Source organism: Polypterus senegalus, chromosome 15 (genome assembly GCF_016835505.1).
Source record: "Polypterus senegalus isolate Bchr_013 chromosome 15, ASM1683550v1, whole genome shotgun sequence".
Lineage (NCBI taxonomy): Eukaryota > Metazoa > Chordata > Cladistia > Polypteriformes > Polypteridae > Polypterus > Polypterus senegalus.
In genome coordinates, this window is record NC_053168.1 from 242024 (window position 1) to 265546 (window position 23523).

At 57.8% G+C, this 23523-nt stretch overlaps 1 protein-coding gene across 1 annotated transcript; it reads left to right on the forward strand.

The window, feature by feature from the left end:
• Positions 1-219: 219 nt before the first annotated feature.
• cmc1 (C-x(9)-C motif containing 1) lies at positions 220-23411 on the forward strand. Its single transcript, XM_039736375.1, has 4 exons — positions 220-348; positions 12548-12640; positions 22579-22669; positions 23251-23411. The coding sequence occupies exons 1-4, from the start codon at positions 249-251 to the stop codon at positions 23369-23371; spliced, it is 405 nt and encodes a 134-aa protein (XP_039592309.1). The 5' UTR covers positions 220-248; the 3' UTR covers positions 23372-23411.
• Positions 23412-23523: the final 112 nt, after the last annotated feature.

Consider the following 23523-nt stretch of genomic DNA (forward strand, 5'->3'; position numbering starts at 1 on the left):
TCGCGAACGCAGGCGGCTGCCTTTAAGTGTCTGCCTGTGTCGAAGTCACGCTGCACACGCCCCTCGGCGCTCTGGTGCCGGACTAAAGCCCCTCTGTCGCCGACCAGCGACTGAACGAGCCGTGCTGTCCTTGTGCGCCGGCCTAGTGTGCCGCTCAGGCCACGCCCCCATCTCGCTCCCGCTCGGCGGCGGCGCTGCCTTTCCCACAATTCATTGCGCAGTGAGCGCCAGGGCAGCGCGTCATCTTAATGCGAGGCGGAAGGGGCGGCACAAAGTCGGATGGGAAGGCGCGCTCGGGAAGGCGCTTGGACGTTCGCGTGACACTCGGCATGGAGTCTTCAAACGCAGGTACGCTCGCCAGCCGAGGACAGGCAGGGCTGCTGTCCGTTTCGACCGTTTTCGCACAATTCCTTCGCTTGTAGTCGCGGGTTCTCCGGCGTGAACCTGTCGGTGACCCGGAACCAAACGTAAATCGGCGTTGAATCCGCAGTTACCGCCAGGCTGGTTTTTCTGTGTTCGTGTGACAAGGTGCCTGTCGCCTGTGCAGGCTGAGGTATTCCCAAGTCTCCGCTAACCCTCCCCACACCCCCCTCCTCCCGGGCCACACAGAGCGCTTGTGGGTGAAAAGACCTCCAAGGTGAGATCGCAGTCTGACACTTCATCTTTTACACGATTTGCTTTACGTTGTGGTTTTAATTGAAGGTCAGAACAGCTCAGGAGGGCCCTTACTGGTTGAGGACACAGTGTGACCCAGAGCGAGGCACTTCACGTCACTGGACAGTGACAAAACACTGGCCTGGCCCAGCATACCCCCAAAGCCAAATCTCTAATAGCGCACACGCTGGGCAGCAGACATGAGGAGCACCGCATGACCAGGTCCTGAGACCCCCACCCCGGGCCGGTGGACGACCCCAAGTTCCTTAGCGCAAGTGGCGGACTGCCGAACAGTTGAGGATGTCTTGAAAGTCTCTGAGCACAAACTCCGTTTGTGAATGTGTGACGTGCGCCGGAAGGTCACTTTTACAAATGTCGTCTCCTCCGTCGCGCACTGCCACTTGCGTTCATCACGTTGTGCGTTTCCAATTTCTGCGGGTCTTTATTTGTGCCACAATGGTGGTCTTCAGAGTGTGTGGACGTGGCCCTGTGACCCTTCAGGGATGGCCGTGGCTTGGCTGAGGTGGGCGCTGGCCAGCACTTGTGCTTCTGTAGAGTACACAGAGGTGGTCGGGCGCGGTGTCACACGTCACGTGTTGTTGTTCGCCTGAGCTCGTATGCCCCTCGTTTTAAGGACCACGTGACTCTTTGGGGGGGGGTGCTTTCTTTGTCACATGACTGTGAATGCCCCCAAGTGCAGACAGCAGCAGTGTGCCCATTACGAGCTGACCTGGTGACACCGATGGCCCCTTTGGATGAGACCTCCAGTCTCGTAGCCCTTTGTAACCCAGTGGAGTTTGGTGGCCCCCTTGTGTCACCGAGACCTGCAGCCCCTGTCTGGCGCTCTTGTTTTGCAGGCTTTGTTTTTTAGGTGGGCTGTAACACTCTGCACAATGGAAATGTTTATGGAGGACACCCACCCACACACACACACACACACACATACTGGTGGCAAAACAACTTCATTACAAAAGGCTGCCAGTGTCGACGGAGGTGGGCGTGGGGGCTGCTGCTGGCGGTGGTGACACTTGCGGGGCCTTTGCTGAGTGATTCAGTGGTGGAAAACAAACCCCTGCAGAGGTCTGGGTACTTCCACAAGGGGCACCGTTGGGCACAGAGCTGGCAGCACAGGCCGCTGTGGCCCACCCAAGGCACTGTGGGGGACTTTGGTGTAAGACGACGAGTGTTTGGGGGAGGGGAGACGTCTGCCATCTTTCTTTGTGCCCAAGTGCCTTCTGAGTGCTCTACGGCTGCCATGTGTGGCTTTGCCAGGTTGAAGAGGGGCACAGACGGGACTGGAGATGCGAGGAGCCCCGTGGTGACAGAAATTCTCGTATTGGTGTATTGGATATAGTTTCTTTGACGTGTGTGTATTCGGACCCCCGCACTCGCTGCACGCTTGATTGAGTCGTAGATTTGCCCCTCAGTCTGCACTCGGTCACCCACAATGACAAAGTGACAACATGTTCTCAATCAGGTTTGCAAAAAGTATTACAAATTAACCACACCTGACGACCCTGATTCCTTCGCAGACCCCCTGCTGTGACCGTCCTGGGGCTTTGCTGCTCCTTGAGACCTTTCTAGAACCTGATTGGCCGTCCTTTAGAAAGGCACGGGGGGGGGTCCCGGGGGTCCCGTCCTGTCCCGTCCCGTCCCACAATTCACCCTGCGTGTCAGGACAGAAACAGAGCCACAAAGGACGTCTCTGTGGACCCCCATGGTGACACTGAGTCCTTTCCAAAATGGAAGAAGTTTGGGACCACCAGGACTCTTCCTAGAGTTGGCCCATCTGAGTACAAAGCATTGAATTGGGGGTCTTGAGAGATTGCAGTTTGTGATATTGTTTAAGAAATTTGCAAACCTTTTGGGCAGTAGTGGAGTCCTGAGTCATGCTGATGGGCATAGTGGGCAGAAAGTGAAGGGGTCCGCTGCTGTGACCGTGCAAAGACCTCGGACATGGCGTAGCTGGAGTCATGTGATCAGTCTCTCCCGGTTTCTGGCTCTTTCCGCGGTCTACGTGACGATTGACTGCCCAGTGGTTGCCTGTCTGTCTTCTCGGTGTTCGTGTGAACTGGGGGGCTCTGGCGGACCCTCGAGTCCACGTGCTGCCCCTTTGTGGACCCGTCAAGTTTCTTTGTGCAGAGTGGCACTCGTGCCAGTGGGGAGCGCACCACTTCTGTCTGGGGGGCCGGCACCGGGCTTTCCTTCTGTGGTTTTCTGTTGCCTGTTCCTGTGGTGGGGGGGGCCCTTATTGAAGGTGGGCCATGTTGTGCCCGCCTCCCCAGCACGTGTTATGTGCCATGTGGGATATCCTAGCTGAAGTACTGATGCCTTTGGCAATTTGGGTTAGGAGGGTAGCACGTCCCTTTAGGGCTCTCCAAATTACGCCACTGTCCGGGGGTCCGGACCGGACCGAGTGGCTTGAGTCCTGTCACCGAGACGTGTGGCACATTAGAGGCTTGACTATGACCTCGGGGGTTGGAGCCGCCTCTGACTGCAGCAGGCACATGGCACTGTGGTGGGCTGCCGGTCCTCGGGGGTGCCGCTCAAATTCACCCACAAAGGCCAATGAAGTGTTGACCTGTCATGGCCCTGGCTGGGCGAGCTGCGTGTGCCAACCGGTGGGCCGTGACGCAGCCCACCTTCTGCCCATCACTCTGCGTCCCCTCCCTGACTTCACCCCACAATGAAGACGTCGTCTTTGCCTCCTCTGCTGCTGTCGCTCTTCGGCCATGTGTGCCAGGAGGGAGCGCCTGGGGGTCCGTCTGTGGCAGGTAGCGCTGTGCCCCCTTTCTGGAGCTCGCCGATGCCAGCGTTTCTGATGAGTGTGGCGTGGGGTGCCCTTCATCAAGGAGGACTTCAGCAAAAACGTTGAGCTGCTCCAGAAGGGGAAAGTGGGCTCTTCGGGCGCCCTGTGGAATCTCGAAGAGGTGGGCTGCATTCTTCGGCATCGGACCACCTCCCTCACGTTTTGGGGCTCCTCGCTTTGGCGTCTTGATGTCGTCTTGTGTTTTGTATGCGTGAGCTTTGCCCGATGCCATGTGGGGGCGTGACAGCCCCGCCCACTGGACACACGTGTGCCTCGATGCAGGAAGTCCGCGCAGACTGTGCCAGTCCAAGAGGGAGTCGTCACCACGTGGTGGCACTGCAGAAGGCGCAGGCCGTGATGTCAAAGCTGACGCCCGAGGAGGGTCTGGCCTGGCACCAGCGCTCTTGACATGGGCACACACGCGAGCGGGCGGCTCGAACCTTCATCTTCTCAGAGCCAGCCGTCTTCCTGCAGATGAATCCGTTGGGGTGGGCGGGCAGGCGGGTGGGCGGGCGATCAACGTGTGAAGAGTGTGTGGGCTGCGCAGCACAAGGCTGGGTGAGAAAGTGTCACCAGAGGGGACTTTTGGCAAGTCTCGCCGCGCTCTACGGGTATGAGTGTGTGTCGCTCTGCTCGTGTGACTTGTCGTGACGGCTGGTGGTCTTCCCGAGTTTGTTCTTCGGCTCGGTGAATCTCCATTGCCAGCTGTTCTGTCCTGTTACTTTGGTGGCAGTGGAGAGCGGGGACTGGCAAGATGTCTCCGCTGGTGTCACCGGTCACCCACCCTTGGCCTTGCTGTACCAGGTGGTCCCGAGTGTGATGCGGAGGCTCTTTCAGGCCATGGGGACATACTGTGGTGACAGTCTTCACAAGGACTTCTTGTCCCATCTAGAGAGAGGCGCTATATTGGTGACAGGTGGCTTTATGGGGTCCTTTGAAATTGTTACTTGCTTGTGCTAATCAGCCTGCACCTGCCTCTCTGGTGCCAACACCAATGGGCAGAATGCCAGCCTGTCTGAATTGGGGTGGGTGTGAAGTTGCAATGCCAGGCCAGTTGAGAGCCATGCAGTAAGTGGCCCAGAGAAGGTGCCAACGCCACAAAGGTACTGAAACACTCAGCCTGGGCACCCACACTCTGTAGCGTCCTGGTGGTCTCGTAATGGACATCGAGAGCAGTGAGGAGACCACTAACTGTCGTACACCCACTGTGAGGATCCTGCCAGCTTGAAGATCCTTTTGTTTGTCTAAGTTGGGAAGCCCCAGCGTTGGCATCGGCCCACTTGGCACATCGGGTCCGCCTCAGGGGTCTTTGGAAGTATTTGTGGGGCATCCGCCAGCAGGCCTGTACTGGGCAGATGGCCCCCCGGCTCGTCTTTGGTTGACGTCACATACGCTCGGCTTGGTCCAGTCATGGGGGGTGTTTGCCCGCTGCCAGTCTTCACCAGTCACTTGTGTTTCTAGCGGGTTTGCTCCTTTCTCTCTTTTAAGTGGGCATGCGTTTTGGGCGACTTGTCCAGTCCACTCCAGTCGGGTACCCCCGTTACTTGCTGTCTGGTACTCTGAAAAAGCAGACAAACGACCTTAGTGACCTGGGCAGTGCCATTCACGTGTCTTTGCGTGATGCCCCCAATATCTACCAAATGACGAAGGTCCAAGTCTTAAGTGCCCTAATGCTCCCAGTTTGTGACACATGGAGGCTCTCCGGGGACCTGATGTGACGACTGGCTCTTCAGTGGGTCCTTGGGGGTTTGCAGCTGGTTTGACTTTGTGTTGCTTACGGGGTCTCAAATGAGGCACGTGACCAACGCGGTCAGTTAGGGCACTACGGCCATGTGGCGCGATTGCCCGAGGGTGGTCCTGCTTGTAGGACTCCCATTGTTGAGGACCAGGCCAAGGGGGCACCCACCTAACACCTGGCAGCGGCAAATAGGTGGGTGGCACTGGACCACGTGTCTGCCTGGGGGTTGCCAACCAGAACCCTGAGCTGTTTTGTCGTGTGCTGTGCCCGTGCCCACCACCTGACCTGACAAAGTGACTGGTGGGCTATAAGTGACATAACGTGATATTCAGACAAGTGAGTGTGGTGACAGTTTGTGTCACCGTTGAGTTCCAACGATGTCAGATTTCACTGAGAGATCGGAACAACTGCTGGGCCTTCTTGAACCTGAGATGGCACTTGAGTTGGCACTTGAGATGGCAGATTGTGTTGATGTTTGGACTGAAACCAAACAAACAAAGAATGGCACCAGTCTGTTACCGGCGCCAAACGCAACATCCACAAGTTGCCACCTGGCCAGTAACGTTGTCACACAGTCCCCATCGGAGTGTGCCCATCAGAGTGTGCCCATCAGAGTGCGCCCAGTGCTGTCGGCATACGAAGTACACAGCCAGCCAGCGGCAGTCTGACGATAGAGGAGACACAAGATGGCGTGTTGTGCCAGGAGCGCAGGGCACGTGTGTGCAGACCTGGCACACCTGACAATGTATGCAGAAGCTGGGTTTGCGTTTGCGTCTGCCATAGAGGTCCGTGCAGCGGCATTTCAACGGGTTTCAGTAGCGTAGCCCCCCCATTGACGGCCAAGCCCCCAGTCCAGCGGTTCCCTCTTTGTCTCCTTTTTCCATCTGCACAGTTGTGCCACCACATGCCACGTTACCAGGCTCAAGAGCACCTGAAGCAGGAAGTTGGCATCCCACACCTGTCAGCCCCACAGAACATAAAAGAAGAAATCGGGCGCAGCAGGGGAGAGCGGCCAACCAAATGAAGGTATGCGGGCACCTGGCACTGAAAGTGCGCCAGACCCCCGGCAGCACCTCCTCTTCTGAGTCACCTGTGTATTTTAAGTGATTGTCACCGCTCTGAGACGTGTGACGACACGCCTGACCATGAGGTGCCCCATTGAGCCGAGCGTCCCGAGAGCTGACCGCTCCTGGGCTGCTTTAGCAAGAAAGCTGGCATCCGAGGGGTGACCCGTGCACTTGGCGAAGGACGGTTCTGTTGGCTTCACGGGACAAGATGTCACCGGGGCCTCGGCCTTTGCGCGCCCGTTGCTGGCCAGCCGTCCCCAAGAGGTGGTCACATTAAGGAAACAAAAGCCTTCAGCGACGGCTTCTTAAAATCGGGGGGCTCGTCTTTGTCTCCCTTTTCGTGGGCAGCTGGCATTAGCATCGGTCAGAGTCTTTATTCTTGTGACTTTGAAGTCGCCCAAGGGTGCCAGTGCTGCCCGCCCGCTCACTCTGGAGGACGGACTCCACCCAGCATGTGAATGAGCTCTGCTGTTGTCACTTCGAGCAATTAAACCAAAATAAGAATGAAAAGTGTCACATCACCATTGTCACAAGAGCAGGCTGTGACCCTTGGGTGTCAGACCCTCGTCATTCTCCACCAAGTGCTGTGACTGGTGGCGACACAGTGTGGTTTGGTAAGACACCCTCAAGGGACCGAGGGGACACCGAAATGCAGATTGTGTCATCTCGTCCGCAGCAGCAGCTCTATGTGCGCCATGTGCATCCAGCTGGCATCGGACCCCTCCGTTCTGAGCATGGTGGGTGTCGTGGCCAGCCAAGGTGGTACGGTAACCCCTCATTCCCTGTGGCCCACCCTCACCGATCAGAAGTGGTGTCCAGTCTGGCTGGGGACACGCAGGGGTGGCACACGTGACACGGGTTGGCTCTCTCAGCTCTTTGTGTGTTTTTGATGAAGAGCAGCGATCGACCGGCGACCCCCGCGGCTCCTCGGACGGTCAGAGGGGGCTCGTCGGTGAGGACACAGAAGCCAGCAGCAAGTGAATTGAATGAATGCCCCCCGTCACTAAGAAATCAGACAAGTGTTGTGGTGCCCCCCTTATTTCAGGGTCCGAGAGCCGAACGACCAGCGCCGCCGGGCAGAGAATTCATGACCTGTCATGTCACAGCAGGGGCCTGCCTGTGACCACATCCATGAGGGTAACCGTAGCGACGGCGGTCCACGTTCAGCCGTCAGACGGACGAGAAGCCCACGCGCTGAAAGAGGCAGGCGGGCGCACAAGTGCCCGCTTTAAAACGTCGTCGAGACCGCCGCCTGTATAACCAAACCAGAAAAACAAAAAAAAAGGAGCTTGTCACTCGCACACTTACTCAATTGTCACCTCCTGTCACTCGGGTCTGCAGCCACATTCGCTTCATGACACGCAAATCCACAGCCCTGCCTGGTGGTCTTCAAAGCTGACTGAGCTGCTGCTCGCTCTCGACAGCCGGACATCCCTGACCATCAAAGTGCTGCTCTGCTGTTTGTGACGTCGGCGCTGACAAGGTGGCACGCTTGGGTGGGACTGTGGCCTTGGAGGCCACAGAGTCCTCCTGGTGTGACGGAGCGAGGGGGCCGACCTCTCATCGTCCCCCGTTTAGGACCGCCTGCTCACTCTGACATTCACTCTGTGCCCACGTGATTTGAAAGAGGGCTTTTCTTATTTGTACCCAGGTGCCCATCCTCAGGCACCCAGACCTCCTGAAATCAGACAGTGGCACATCAGCGATGTGCAGGATCTGCTGGGGTTTAACTTGCTGGGCGGCTTCAGGGCAAGGGTGGCAGCGAGCTGGTGGCAGGCTGGCACTTCATTTGTGACCTGGGAGGAGTGCAGGGTGCATGGGTGGCAGAATCCAGGTCGAGTTACTTGTCGGGGCAAAGGCCAGCAGCAAATGCAGATACAAATGTACGCTGGGCATGAATTTCAGGGGTGGCAGAGGGGGGACACAGTGATGTGATCGTTGAGGACGGTCTGATATTCTGATTGCATTTATTTGGTGACATTTAGCTAAAGTCAAGGCCCAATGTGACAAGTTGGCACATTGTGATGTCACATTACAGTGATTATCGAGTGCCAGCGCGATTCTGGGCGCCTTCATAACTGGCGCCTCGACTTCTCTCAGGCCTGATGATTGTCTTTACTTTCTGAATGACACTCCGTGTTGGACTTACATGCTGGCACATGCCACCCACCTTTGGCAGCTTAATAAAAAGTGCCACGAATGGACGCGATTCACTGGTCCTGTCGAGGGGTGCACTGGGCCGGCCTTTTGATTAGCAGCCCTTCATCTGTCTGTGTGCCTCATGAATCGGGGCTCTGCTGTGCCATCTTTAACCGTGAGAATATAGTGAGTTGTATGAGAGGCCTGTCTTGTCATGCCCATGTCAGAAGTGGGCACTCTGGCCAAAAATCCATATCAAGAAATGAGACCCTGAGCATTCCAACAGTTGGCATTGCGCTGTATTTGTACATGCATTAAGGTGGGCACATCCCATGTGTTAATGAATAACGGCCCCCCACACTCCCTCGCATGTCTTCTGACCCGCCCATTCCCATGCAAGGTCGAGGTGGGGCCGGGCAGTAAAGGGGTACTGGGAGTCGCCTTTAGTTGGCGCTGATGTGGCGCGCTGGCCCTGTGTCTGTGTGGCTTTACCTGGGTGTGTCCCCCTTCAGTCTGAGGACGTCGAGTTTAGGTGGCCCTAATCTGTGTGTGTGTGTGTGTGTGTGTGTGTGTGACTGACTGGCACCCCGTCCAGGTGGTGTTCCTGCCGTGTGCCCAGTCCTTGCTGGGATGGCCTCCAGCTTCCCGTGGCCCTGCTCAGGATGAAGGGCTGCTTTCTTCTTTGATGTGGACGTCGCCCAGCTAGTGTGACACGCATGCCACTCAGAGACTGGTGTTGGATCGGCACTGATATTGTGACTCTGGCATCGATACCAGCATTCGGACCTCCCCACCCCCGTCTAACTCGGGCCTCCCTGGTGTGCCACACACTGCGTCACTTCAAGCAGCGGTCAGTGAACTGGGCACAGGTCTATGAACAGTACGGTTTACGCTGGCACCATGCCCAAACAGAGACACCCCACGGCAAGGTCAGGTCCTCGAGTGTTCGCCCACTATACTGTTGGCAAACACAAACATGCAAACCGTGACGCCGACACGCTGCCGGTACCTTAGCTGAATGTCTGATGTAGAGGTGTGGCGACAGGTGGGCACCCCGCATGAGGACAATCCCTCGTTTGGCAAAGGCCCGGGCAGGTGGCTGCGGAGAGCCTGGCAGAGGTGTGCCATTCTGTCCACCGGGCAGTTGGCATGCCACCCTGTGTGGGGTTAGCTTGGGGCCGTGCCACCCTCAGATGGCATCAGCGGGTTTAGGAGGTGCCAGTTTTACGAGGGCTTGTCTCTGTTGTCAGCCTGGGGTCTTTGCTCCCCCTGTGTGACGGTCACGGAGAGATGAGGTGTCCACAGAGGAGCTGCCATCTGTGCCCTTCCCCACCAGAGACTTGTCACTCGCTCTTCCCCTTCTCTGCTTTGTCTCAGACCCACTTGAACCAGGGGGCCGACCACAGTGGGCTGCCAGTTCAATTCAGATTCAGCAGGGACCCCAACTTAAAGGGATGTGAAAGGACTTTGGATAGGATTTGAAAGCAGGGTGGCACTGGGTATGTGTCTGGCAGGAGAGCATAGTGCTGTGCCAGTGCCCGTCTTGGTCTCCCATGCCCACTTTTTCCAGGTGCGTGTGCTGGCTGAATGTCATGCTTACCTCTGGGCTGCCAGTCCTGTGCCCGCTCCCTGCCATTTGTAAGTCTGTCTTTTTACCAAGCAGGGTGGCTGTACAGATGGACTTTAGTCGGCGGGTGGGCGTGGTGATCGTGGACCCCCTTCATTGACGGTGCCATCCTCTGCACTGGTGTTAAGCGGTCTGTTTAAGTAAATGGGGTGCAAGCAGTAAAAAAAAAAAAACTGAGCTGAATGCCCACGCGCCAGCAGGCCCGACCCTTGCCCTCCTTGTCAAGTACCTTCTCCTCCTTGTTGTTTCCCCGCCGTCAGCTTTCTTTGTTCTGCCTGGTGCTCTCATCGGGGAGCGGCTGCCCTCGTTTCGCGGGCACTGAACCGTCATAAAGCCACCCCCCCCACGAGGCCTACAGGAGACTTCACACCTTCGGAAACAAATACACTTAGAGAGCGAGGGGCTCGCAGCCATCACTTGGCACTTGTGACCGCAGCAACTGGGTCTTGTGCAGGCGCTCTGTGGTGGTGTGACCTTGAGTGTGACGACGACATACCCAGGAAGACGGAGCCGGCGTGACGTACAATGAGGGCCGAGACCCTCGATGACTGGCAGGCAGGCAGTAAATGAGATCAGTGGATGCCCGCCTTGGTTACGCTCCCGTTTGCCATTGCAGCGAGTGACTTGCGCCCGTCGGCTTCGTTTTCCTGCTCAGACGTGACGGCAGTAAGAGCGAGTGGGCCGAGTACTTTAGGGTGGGCAGACCGCTCGCCTTTCAAGATGGGATGGCGTGTGGAGTACGACGGGCGTCTCGGCGTCCCCGGGGATGGCACACTAATTGGTGATGCTTGTGAACCGCGGGCCGGTGGGCTTCATCCATAGCCGGGGCACACTTGCTAATGTCACTTGAGCCCTCCAGGGTGCGCAGGCCGGCATGACATCAGTTTAGCCAGAGTACGTGCGGTCGACTCTGGTGGGCACGGCACAGACCCATTAGTAATGGCATTGAGTGGCCCACCTGTGCTGCTGCTACTGATTTGAGCTGCCAAGTGCCCATCTATGACGTGGCATATGTGCCAGGACGTCCGGGTTGGCGTGTGCCGCTCTGAGACGTCACGCAGCGACTGGACTCGGTGGGGTTATAGCTGGCAGAATAAGCGGATGGTGGCAGCGAGGTGATCCTCGGACCTCCTTTGGCACCACTCCTTCACACTGGTGGTCACCTCAGCCATAGTGCCCCTGTGTTTCTAGAAACTTCACTTGGCCAGGCCCCATGCTGTGCCATCGGCGCAGTCTCTCCTTGAGTCCAGCTGGGGGTGACAATACATGAGGGGTCTTTGAATGTTGACTGAAGCCCACCTGGAGATGGCACAGAGGCCAGCATGTGGTCCTGGGGTGCCAGCTTTGCTTTGTCCCCCTCGTCATCTCGGCCTCAGTAGCTTGTGACACCGTCGGAGGTCTCTTGGTGCAAGTTGTCATCTTGAGTATTCAGATTGCCAGCTCCGTTGAGTTACTTTGTGACTCGGGGGGTCCTGTGGTCTTCGTCCCCTGCTTGTTGTGTTGTTTGGTCTTCATGGTGCACGTCATGCCACCATCAGATACAAGCAGGTGACACGTCCTGCCAAATGGGGGAGTGGGGGGGCATTGCCTTTGTTTGTCACTGATGTGGACCCTTTGCCGAGGTGACATTAAGGACTCAAATGCCAGTGGCACTCCAAGTTGCTTGACAGTAAAAAGTGAACACGCCTGGGGGGTTGGGGACGGGGACGTTCATAGGCAGTGGCCTGGCAGTCATGGACGGTGACAGTTAGTGACGGTCACCCTTGGCCAGAATGGGCCGCTTTGAAGGAGCCTCCAAGACAAGGGACCACAGCGACTGAGATGAAGGGGCTCATGTCCCCTGGCTGGGGTCTTCGGGGCGACCACCCGGCACTGCACTCCCTTAACTGGTCGTGGCAGCCCCGTCTCGTACAGTCGGGCAGATGACTCGGCGAGCTTGGCATCCAGGTGGTTGTTTGTGTCACGTTGGAGGTGACTGTGTGGTGCCCTCGTCCCCAGGATGGGGACGGTGACACAGAGAGGGCGAGTGTTTGGGACGGCTTGGGTTAAAATGCCAGTGTATCGAGTTTGCTGCAATTCTGCTTACACCTCGAAACGGCGGCGAAGCCCCCCACCCGCCTGCCCGCCCGCGCCGCCTGCTGTGTCACCTTCGGTGTTCCTGACCACTTCGTACTCAATTTGCACTCCATAATCAGGTGGAAATGCATGCAAAGTGCTTCTGTGCCAGCGCCAGACGGAACGGAGTTTATTGAGGGGCCGGTGCGCCAGTGGAGACGCCGAGGGTGGAGGGCGCGAGGTCTGAGCCGGTGGGCCGCCCCTTTGCGAGTCTGCCAGCCTCACCTTTTGTATTGCGGGTCTTTTGCTGAGCTCCCCCTGGTGACGGTGCCGGAAAGTGCGCTCGGAGGTCCGCCGTCACACATCTTTGACGTTCGGCTCATTTCTGTTGGGGGGAGTCGTTTGTTGCCAGGCCCTAGTAGGGTGGTCTTCTAACTTTTCTGCTTTTGCTTTTCCAGAGGAGCCCGCCCTGCGACATGTGGAGAAGGACGTGCTGATTCCCAAGCTCATGCGAGAGAAAGCCAGGCAGCGGTGCTCCGAGAAGGTGCAAGGTCAGTGGTCCGGGGGTCCGGTCCTTGAGGCAGGTTTGGGGGCGGCGCCGCTCTGTGGTGTGACAAACTCCCCCGTGGGACTCGGTGGTGTTGAGGACTCTAGAAATCTGCCGGTGCCCGTGGCTGCCTTTGCTTTCCTTTCACGTCCCAGAGGTGCCCACTTTAGTTGGTCAACTCCATGAAGCCCCCGATTTGTGGGTGTGCTTGTGCCACCGTAATGGACAAGAGGGACCCTGAAATTAAAAGGCCGGGCACTTCACATCTTCAGTTCCATCCCAAAGAAGAAGAAGCCCACGAAAACGGGCCAAACGAGGGATCAATGCGCCACCCTGTTTATCTGGCTCTCTGTTTGCCCAGTCCCTGGAATGGTGGCATCGACCCCGGGCTTTCAGAAAGCGATCTGCGCTGTGTGTCTCTCATCTCATGGCCGTGGTCGGCTGGCCTGCTGTGGGGGGCTTTCAAAGCCGTGTCTCCGGCCAGGCGTCCATCTTGGCCACTGCCTGAGGGGGCGTCCTTTAGCGTGGCAGCAGAGATCCCAGTGGACCACGCCATCTGATCGAGGTGCCACCTGTGCCTCGCTAGAGCAGCGTACTTCCTGATGGGCCACACGTGGCAGGTGCCAGCTGGTTGCCGCATCTCATTTGAGGTTTCCTTTTGTCCTTGGCAGCTCCTTGCGCCACGTGGAATGCCCGTTCCCGCCGGCGTCGTTGGCCTGTTCACCGTTCCTCATCTTCGTCGTTTGGTGACTTCTTGCAGTGCAGCTGATTAAAAGTGCTGCCATAGGAGAGGTGCGGCAGAACAGATGCCCCCATATGTAAGGTGCTCCGCTCTCATTGGTGGTGGTCTCGGGCAGGGTGAAGGGCCCACCAGTAAGAGGCGAGATGGGCAGTGGGCCGTGCCAGGTCTCCGTTCCGAATCACTTGTTTTGGGGGAGCTGCAAGCGAGACGCCATCAGTTGGCAATGTGGCAGACTTGCCAGGGTTTACCGCTGGGTGATGACTTGGTTTAGTGCCTGGCACTATCATGTAGAGATTAAGCCATGATTTGTGGGAAAAGACCATGCCCTCCAATTTGGAGGTGCCGATTCTCGTGCCAATGCCATCTCCGTCACCGTGAGCCCCTTTACGGTACGCTGCCTGTCACAATCTCAGGGCATCACTGTGGAAGTGAGATGCCCACACTTATGCTGAGCAAACGTGACATGACGAGGGGTGAAAGGGCCCCCTGCATTGGCCCCCGACCTCCATACCCTAGTAGAGGATGCCATGGGATGCACGCTTGGTGGTCTCGGTGGATTGGCAGACTCCCGTGGCCCGTGAAAGATGGATGCCAGGACTCGGAGTGGACGCTGCTGCAGAGTTCATCTGCCATCTTGTATTTGTATTGCCTGTGCCCATTGCTTTGTCTGCGTCCCACTTTCTTGCTGTTTTTGTCGATTGCTTTGTGCCCTACCATGCCAGGAGGACCAGGGACAAAGGAGCCCACTGCACACTGTGCTGGACTTAACCCTCCATGACAGCCTGGGAGTCCCTTGAGGTAGTTTGCCCATGGAGGGTGGGCAGCCCCGGGCATCTCCTCAGGGGGCATATGTGACAAAAAGTTAGGAGGGCGTGGAGGTCTGAGAGGTAACACTTGGGGATGGCATCGAGAGGCCTGTTAACATGGGGTTGACGAGCAGGTGGAAAATGGAGGAGGCGCAAAGCTGGCATGGTGCCCGTCCTGTGACCCCTCTGAGCCTGGCACAGCCAGCCAGCGAGTGCAGTGAAACTGCTGCCCCCCTCGTTCTTTTCTATTTCTGATGATGTCGTCTTCTGCCGCTTTGCCACTTTGGCACTTTATGGAAACAGCCGCCCTTGCAGTTTCGGAGAATGTTGTGATAATCGCCCAGCGCAGCGCAGCGAGTGTGAAAGGCCCGCTTTGGAGTGCGCGCCCGCACCCCTCCTGCCATGCCGCCTGGGGCTACAAGTGCCGCTTCTTGGCATTCCTCCATCGAGCGCTTGTGCCCTGGGAGAGGCCAACTGTGCCAGCAGAGCACAAACATCAGGTGGGAGGCAAACGGGCGAAACTAATACGTACTCAATGCCTCCAAGAGCCTGGCACCACTCAAACACACACACGGGACCACCGGCCTGCTACAGCTCTACTAGGGTCAGACCAGCCGAGCGCATCGGGGGCCCATAGAGGGACGTCACGTCTCCCACCCCTCCGTTGTGCCATCTGTGGCTCTCTGGGGAATCCTCTGCCAGTGTGAAAGTTGCGCCAGTGTTGACGTAAACGCAGTACGTGGAGATCTTCATCTTCATCATCGTCGTCGTCGTCATCATCTACCCCTTTCGCTGCCCTGCTTCACTCACGGGTGCTGCTCGGCTTTCGCTTTCCTTTTCTTGTGGTGTGCAGGTGACAAGTGACGTCGAGGGGAGCGTGTGACGACGTCAGGCCTTGGACAAGTGGCTGCGTTTCTGTTTTGAGGCCCTCGGCTTTAGAGTGGCACATCTGGGCACTTACTGTGTCTCCACACACGCCACGTTTGGTGCTTGAGCTGGCAGTGTGCTCTGGCCGTGCCACCCCAGTCTGGCCCCAGCTTCATATGGCCCGTCATCATCAAGCAGTTAGCACTGGTGCTTGAAGCTCTCGGGGGTCTCGAATACTGCACATGTGCAACTGGTGGGGGACAGTGCCAACATTAAAGGCTCGGCAGGGTGCAGCACCCCACGTCTCCACCAGAAGGGGCGATGCTGGTGACTATTCAGTGCTTTAGCCAGTAGGGGCGCATGGTGACAAAGCTTGAGGACCTTAAAAGGACAAACTCTGGGCCAAGTGTCACGCGAGGTGGCTCTGCCAGCTGGAGGTGCCCATCTTATCCAGGCTGCCAGGCAGGTGTGTGCTGTCCTCAGCCCCTCTGTGACAATGTCCTGTCATACTCCAGTTTTAGGGCCAGCAATGTGAAGTCAGTGGCGCTGCCCACTCAGTGTGCCCAATGTGGCAGTGAAGTGAGTTTGGGTTTGCTGACCCTGGCAGCCTGGCTGTTCCTGTGCCCTGTCATTGTGTTTTAAGTGTGTTCATTGAAGGTCCTCACAGTCCTGGTGTGTCACCGTTGGTGTCACCAGGTGACCTCCATGCTCGTTCGGGTCTCATTTTCAAGGTCGTCACGCTGTCGTGCCCACCACCCCCTTGGCTCTGCCATCAGACGTGGTCACAGCCAGGGGGCGCCGGCTGAAAGTTTTTCCATTGTGGTACGCGGGTAACGGCTGTGCCCTGGTCCTTGGCACTATAAGCACCACTCATTGTGCCATCCAGCAGTGTGTCACCAGAGGTACGGATGCCCCCCCTCCCAGGAAGTGCTGAACCCGGTCCCGCGAGTAATGCGCCTTTGGCAACAATATGGCCGGTGCACAGCTCGGGGACTTCTGTGCGGTGGTCAGTGGTGGCCTTCCACACTGGTCTGCCTCTCCTGGCGCCGAGTGCCCGTTTGCCCACCGTGCTGTCGCTAATGGCGAGGAACACAAAGGCTCCTTTCTGAACGCCAGGCACGTCGTCCTCTCCCTTTCAGAACAGAAGGACGGGGCCGGCGGGCATGGGCTCAGTCCCCGGCCGCCCGCCCGCCCGCCCGCCAGTTTTGAAGCCTGCTTGAGTGAGTAAAGATACAAGGCGCGTTAATGACTTGGGGGTTCCCAGGCGCGTATTAGGGGGCGGCGGTGGCAGGGGGCTGCCGGTCGCAGGCGCATCTCGAGCTGAATTGTCCTGCCCGCTTTTGAGAGGCTGGCGAGAGAAAGAGAAATGAAGTCGCTTTCATCCCGAGAAAGCCCCTCATTATACCCCCCGGCGGCGGAGCGCTAAGCCCACTGTTCTGCCGCTTAGATCGCTGGACTTGATCTCATTTGTTAGCAATAATGAGTTCTGAACGAGGTGCGCGGCCATTAAGACGCTCGGTGCCCCCCCTGGTGGGCGTGGGGGGACTAATTAGGCGGGCGCTTTAACCTTCAGTCGCTGCCAGCTGGAGCTTCACAGGCAGGCCAAAAGGGGCCAAATGGTGCCTATTCAGGGGGAAGAAAGGAGCCCCCCGCCCCAGCGAAGCCCTCGCCGTGTCATAAGGGGCCGTATGGCGCGAGCCCCTCAAAAGGCTAACGGCCATTTCTCCTCCGCCGTCCCCCAAGAACTCTGTGAAGTGGTGTTTGGCAATTAGGCTGCCCATGTTAGCCAAGCTGTTGTGCCCATTTCGGGGCTCTCCCCCTGATTGTAGCGCTGGCAGGCACCCGACTGTCCTTAGATTCGATGCCACGTCCGTCCACAGCGAGTGAGACGGAAGGGGGCTGCGGATCGGGTCGACCAGTACAGAAGGGGCAGCGCTTTAAGCCGCTGCAGCACCCGTGTGCCCACACTCCTCTGTATGCCCATCCAAGTTCAGCTCTGACAGTGGCTAAAAGAAATTGGGGTACACCTGGGCCTGGTTGAGTGATGCCCAGCTGGCAGGAGGAGGAGGAACGTGCCAGTCTGGGAGCAGCTTTGTAACGGGTGGGTGGTAGTCCCCTGCTCGTCCCCTTGAACAGGTGGGCGGTCCGAGGGGCTTTTTGTCCTTCTTTTGTGTATTTGGGGGTCTCTGGCTGTTATTAATATCGGCCCTCATTTTGTGCTTCAAGAGCCACATGCAGGCGTCGCCATCGCGTGACAGCAGGACGTGACAGGCGATGATGTCATTGAGCAGGTGGGCTCGAGGACGACTGAACTGGCGTGGTGGCCCCCCTACTTTGGGCGAGCTTCGCCCCTCGACTCTGATGCCGCACCAGTGAGGGCAGCTACGTAACGCTCTGACTTCCCGGAATGCCCATCGCACGCCACATTACACCCCTGGTTAAGATCAGCGTGGCATCGTGAGGGCAGTCTGACTCCCAAGGCCTCACCTACGTCTTGGGCATCGCATCGCAGGCTGCAGTTGAACCCGTCTCACCATTTACCCCGGCTGGCCGGCCGTGCCTGGGGCTCCTCCCCCTCTCTACCATTTGCCGACTCATCTGCCAGCTCTTTGCCCCTGGCCCCACCCACCTGTGTCTGTGGCTCCTCCCCTTCTTTCATTTGCGTGCTCCTGGCACTGTGCTCCGTGCTCCGCCCCCTGCCCGTGCTCCTGGCACCCCCAGTCCATGTCTGTAGCAGGCCTGTGATGCCCTGGCATTGTGGGCCTCTTATTTTAGCTGCCCTTCCTGCTCTCTTGGAGAGACTGCTGCCAGATTTAACAGGGTGGCAGACTGCAGGAAAGTCTGTGCCAAGGGGGCCGTGTTGTGCACTGTGCGCCCCCTTTTTGTCAGCGGGTGTGTGATGGGGTCCCCTAAATGCTACACACAATGACTCTTGATGTCACTTGTCCTTGCCGGTGAGCCTTCTGTGGTACACATGCAGTGTTTGGTGGCACGGCGCAGTCCTTGGCGGCCCCACTAGTGTTGGTGCCATGGGAGCCCCCTTCTTCTTCACTGGCTGTGTGCCTGGTGTGCCTTTTAATGTGCCGCTTGCGTGTTCCTTCAGTGTGAGGGTGACGCAGGCTGGCATGGCCTCCCCACCGGGGCTGGTGCTGCCCGTGCCTTTGTGGTATGGAGATCGATGCTCTGAGTGAACATCAGCTTGGCAGACCACTCCTGGTCCACTCTTGTGCCCAAGAGAAGGGTGCAGCTCTCTGGCCCGATGCCAGCGGTGGGTGTCCTACTTGGCGGGCGCTCTCCCTCTTCACAAGCATCTCGTGTTCTCAGCCCGGGCCTCAGAGGAAGTCCTGCACGTCTTCTTCCCGTGAGAGAGTTGCCGTGCCCGCTGCCCGCCTGCCCGCCTTCCACTTTAAAACACATCCTGTGTGCCGGGGGGTGGCGTGTTTCCCAGGCCACAGGGCACTTTGAAGGTGACCACAGGGTCTCGTTTGTGCTCCTCTTCCTCTTTGAGCTGCGCTTATCTCACACCCGCCTCGCAGAGTCCCGCGCCAGTTCAGATATCTGTGACTTTGTCACAATGTGCCACTTCTGGGGCTGCTGGCGGCGGAGCTTGTTGACAGTTGTGGCTTTGTAGCACGAGACTGGCAGCAGCAAGAAAGGGGAACAGGGGGCATCATGGGTAATGGCGAGGAAGGACTGTTGGCACACTTTGACAGTGCCAGGCCTGCTTTACTCTGACATGCTCATTGGCATTAGGAGAATCATAGTGGGCACCTTTGTGTGCCATCACAACCAGAGTGGACTGGGGGCTTGACAGGCGCAATGAAAGAGGGGTGGGTGCCCAGCAGGTTGGCACTTTAATGAGTATGGTGTGCGTTTGTGATGATTGCTCTTGAGCGCCAGTGCCACCTTGTTGGTTTTTTTCACGTTGGTCTTGCCCTGTCGGCGTCTTCAGCCCGAGGGTGGCATCACACTGTCGGTGACGCCCTGCATTTTGGATTTCAGGCGACCCCGTTTGTGATTATTTGGGGGCAGTCGAGTTTTCTGCCATTTTGGCAGCCTGGTGCCAGTGTGCCCAGCTTTGTCACCTTCTCTCGGGCCTCCCCTTCCCTTGGCAGTGGTATACGGCAGCTGGACAGTGAGAACGGTGGGCATCTTAAGGCGCGTGGCACGTCATCCCCACAGCTGGCCTTCATAGTGCCATGTAGACTTCGAGAGGGCGCACAGCTTGACCCAGCAAACTGCCCACCTTGGTAATCACTCATATGCACATGGGGTTCAAGCAGTCCTGGCAGCGAGAGGCACCAGGCTGGCACATGTGGAGCTCACCCCAGGCTTCTGCGCCTGCCTTTTCTGCTTGCTGCCAGGCTGTGGCGCTCTTTGGCAGGGCAGCCGTGCAGTTGATGCCCAGGCTTGGACTCGGTAAGCAAGGACAGAAGACACAATGCTGCCTCATCATGCCAGTTCACTGAACGTGGCTGTAGGCCCCCTGCGATGCCAGCCGTGCCAGGTCTGCTGATTATCCTTGTTTGGTGCTGTCTTGAGCTGCCACTGTCCCGGCAGGCGGCGGGCGCGCTGGCTCCACATGCTGATGCCCGTTGGATTTACAAGTCAGATCAGGACCACTGATTTCTAGCTGACTGGAGAGCCGATTTCCTTGGCATGTCGGGCGCCGTTAATCAGGTGAGAATTAATTGACTTGGATGTGCGAGAGGCGCAGCGGCGGGCACTGAACCGCGAGCAATCCGAAGAGACTGTCACCGGTATCAGGGGGCCGCTGCGCGGCACAGCGCTCCGCACAGTAATATGCAGCGCGGGCACCCGCTCTGACTGGCACATGGCAGCATGGCGTCCGTCGGTCTGATTTGTATGCCCACCGCCCTCCAGCTGCTGTGTCAGTAAATGAAACAGAGGGGTGAAGTGGTGTGGGGGTCTCAGCTGGCGAGTGACTCTGGACCTGCGTGTCATCAGGGTGATGCCAGTGCAGGAACTAAGACGCACATTTGGCCACCGAGAGAGAGGGGCAGCCAGTGGGTGACACTGGCTTAACGCGATTGGTATGGCAGGTGGCACACGTGGGCACAAGATAGTGACGTCAGTCCTGACCTGGTCAAGCGGGGGTTAAAAAAAGTGAGATATGCCACCTGGAAATTCCTCCTGACTAATGGTGCCAGCTGATGCCAGTACCGTGGCACACATTACAGAGGTACCAGGAGAGGAAGGCCCAAAGGACAAACCTTGGGGGTCCAAAGCCTCTTCTGGTCACTCCAACACCTGAGCTGGTCATTCATTTAGTGCCTTCACTGTTGAATGCCAGGGCACTGAGCGCCTCTCTGCATGGGCAGGATCACCAAGTGACTGGGCAGGGCGATGCTGGAGCTGGCATTATGTGCCCCCATTTCAAAACCTGTGTGCCACGCTCCCGTGTCAGAGAGCTTCTCATTCGTCCCTTTGCCAATGTAAAAGTCTGACTGCCACACAAGGGCAAGGGTGAAGGTGGCACACTTCCGGTCAGACTGGTAGTGCCACCTCATTGACTTGTTTTGTGTGGCAGTGGGCCGCCCTCAAGACTTTCGGCAGGGGGTTGGCGTCAGCTGGGTGTCGTGACAGATGCCAGGCAGTACAGTTCCTCCCTCAAAGTGGCCTGCAGGCCTGAAGGGAGGGTGGTGGCTGCCTGTGCCCACCTCGCCATCTTTCACACATCCCTCTTCTGCCCACCCACCTCTCTGATGGGCAGAAAGACCTTGTTTGGGGGTCCAGGACCTATGTGGACAGGCATCGCCCGCTTCTTGGCTCTCAATTGGGGGCACTTCACGTGGGTATCAGGCACCAGCCGTGGCCCACTCATGCTCGCCACTTGTTGTTCAGCTGTTTTACAGGCTGGTTTAATTGATGCCAGCCTCCTCTGTGCCCGCAGCTCCGGCCAGGTGTCCATTTTAACCCCATCCACGCGCCATCTTCGTCCTTCTGTGGGGGTCTCTGGGCTGGAGACTTTTATCCCTCTTTGTTTCGGCCCCCCGATACCCGACTTTCTCGTGTCTGTCGCTGTCCTCGTCCCGCCAGGGCCCACTCGCACGGGCCGGACGTGGTGGTCACCACTTACCACTTGCTAATCAGCCTGGGGGTCTGCTGCCCTCCTCTCGATTGTTCCTCGGCCCTCCATCTGATGTGCTGTTAATGGGAGCTGCAGCGGCCGAGTAATTAAAGCAGCGGGGGGCCTGCTTGTGCCGCGGCCCACCGCCCTCCGCCCTCACTGCCATCGATTATGATGTGGCTGCATGGCCCGAGGCGCCTTTGTCACGTCCTAGTGGCGCGCTGCCAGAGAGGGGGTGAGTCGGGGCGTGGGGAGAGCCTGGCATCATGGGGAGCCCTGGTACCCTTCGACGCCAGGGCTGAGTTTGGCACTTTTGGTGAGAGTGAAGTTGGCATCGGCTTTAATGGAAGTTGACATGTGTTTGGGGCACCTGGTACTGCGCAAAGGTCTTAGGCCCCCGAGTCCTCGATGCCCCCTTGGGTCGCGACGGATTTCTCGTCTTTGCCTTCTCTGTTGGTGCAAATTGCGCCTTCCCATAAATTCCTCTTGAGTTCCATGCCGCTTGTCATATAACGCTGGCACTGGCGAGGGAGTGCCAAACAAGGAACCGGGCAAACTTGTGGGGCTGGCAATGAAGACCAGGTGAAGGTCATCGTGGCAGAGCCGGTGCTTGACGGAGAGGAGGAGCCGCAGAGCGGGGCTTGGCAGAGGTGCCCGCGGGTCTGCACTTGGCCGTGCACGTGACAAGAATGCGCGGCGGTGACCTCGGTTGGCACATTGGCAGGCATGCCAGCGGGTCCACACTATCACATCGCCCCACCACGATGCCACCGCCGCCGCCGCGATGCGCGTTTTGTCATTCCGGCCGCGCGCTGATGAAGCCGCTGGAGGTTTTAATTGGATTTGCCGCCGAGTCGGGCGCTCGAAATTGCTTTGTGGAATTAGCGGCGCGTCGGGAGACCACCAAAGCGCTTCTTAATGCGGCGCGGGAGACCCTCATTAGCAGTCCACGCGAGAGGCACGCGCAGGGCGGGAGCGCCTGGCACGACGGCAGTGAGGAACAGACGTGAAAGGCGCCATCTGAGAGCGTAAGGCGCTATACACACCAAGATCAAGGTACTCGAGCCAGGAGTGAGCTGGGGTGGCACACACTCGGGTGTGAAAGGCGCTATATAAGGGGCATGCTGTACGTGTGTTTCAGGCTTTTTGGTTTTATGGTCGTGTCGGGTGATTGCCAGGTGCGTGCCCACTTCTGCTGGCAGAATGTGCCCAAGTAGGCTAGTATTTGTACTTATGATGCTGGAGCCGTGAAGTGGCAGTGCTGGGCACATCAGCATTATGGTGCCCATCTTCTGATGCTTGTGTGTGTTGGAGACGGTGAGTCCCGTTGGTCACACATGGCTGGCGCTCGCCCTCGGCCTGTTCTGCAGCTGGGCACCTTGGTACCTTGGTGTGGCATGCTCATGGCGCCCTCTCTCTGTTCTCTGCCCTTTCAGATTTCACCCACTGCTGCCAGGAGAGCGGCTTTCTGATGGTCTTGAAGTGCCGAGAGGAGAATGCTGCCCTCAAGGGGTGCCTGATCTCGCAGTAAGTCCACTGTGCCCCCCTTCATCTCTACACGCTGGGTGGCAAAGCTGGAGAAAGGGGGCACCTCTGCACTGGCTTTATTCAGGTTAAGTGAAGACGTTTAGTTCTTGGCTGGGCACCACCCTGGATTTACCAGCCTGTAGCTGATGGCACAAATGGACGCAAGCCCCCCTGTGAAGTGCCCACCCCAGTCCTGTGGGTTTGGTCTGATCTACTGCACTGGTAGGGAGTCCGCAGCTGTGAGAAAGTATTTGCCCCCCTTCTCTGTGTTTGACATGATGGGGGTCTCGTGTTGGTGCTGTGGTGACCACAGTGGAACTGGCAGAGAAGTTCAGGCTTGTCGGGGGGCCGTCGGCTTGCTTTACTCAAAGATCGGGCACAGCCTTGTGAGTGGGTACTGGTGACACCTTGATGCAGCCCCTACTGTGCCCTCTGCTTGTTTACCCTGCCACTCAGGCCTCACCCTGGCACTTGAGTGCACCAAGCTGGGTGGTTTTACTCATGTGAGTTTGTGATCAGCCCCTTTTGCCCAGTGGTGCCAGGCTGTGCCCCATTCTGATTTTTTTTTTTTCTCCTTTTAGTTACAAAGACCCCCACTTATTTGAAGAGTGCAAGCAGGAGTACCTGCAGGAGAGGGAGGAGTACAGGAAGACGGGCATCCCTGCCAAGAACAGAAGAGAAAAGATTGGCACAAGCATGTAGGTGCGTGGGGCACCGTTTACAATAAAAATGTCTCCCTGGAGGGCACATGTGGGGTCTCAGTGCTGTATCCGAGTGGTGCCAGGCCGACTTCCTGCTTGTGCTCCCCTCCTCGCCAATGCTGTCTCTGTCGTTGTGGTTTGGCACCCGCAGGC

Coding starts and splice junctions, on each gene's coding strand:
- cmc1 (XM_039736375.1), top strand. CDS start 249: ATGCGAGGCGGAAGGGGCGGCACAAAGTCGGATGGGAAGGCGCGCTCG. Junction 349..12,547: donor CATGGAGTCTTCAAACGCAG/GTACGCTCGCCA, acceptor TTGCTTTTCCAG/AGGAGCCCGCCCTGCGACAT. Junction 22,670..23,250: donor AAGGGGTGCCTGATCTCGCA/GTAAGTCCACTG, acceptor TTCTCCTTTTAG/TTACAAAGACCCCCACTTAT.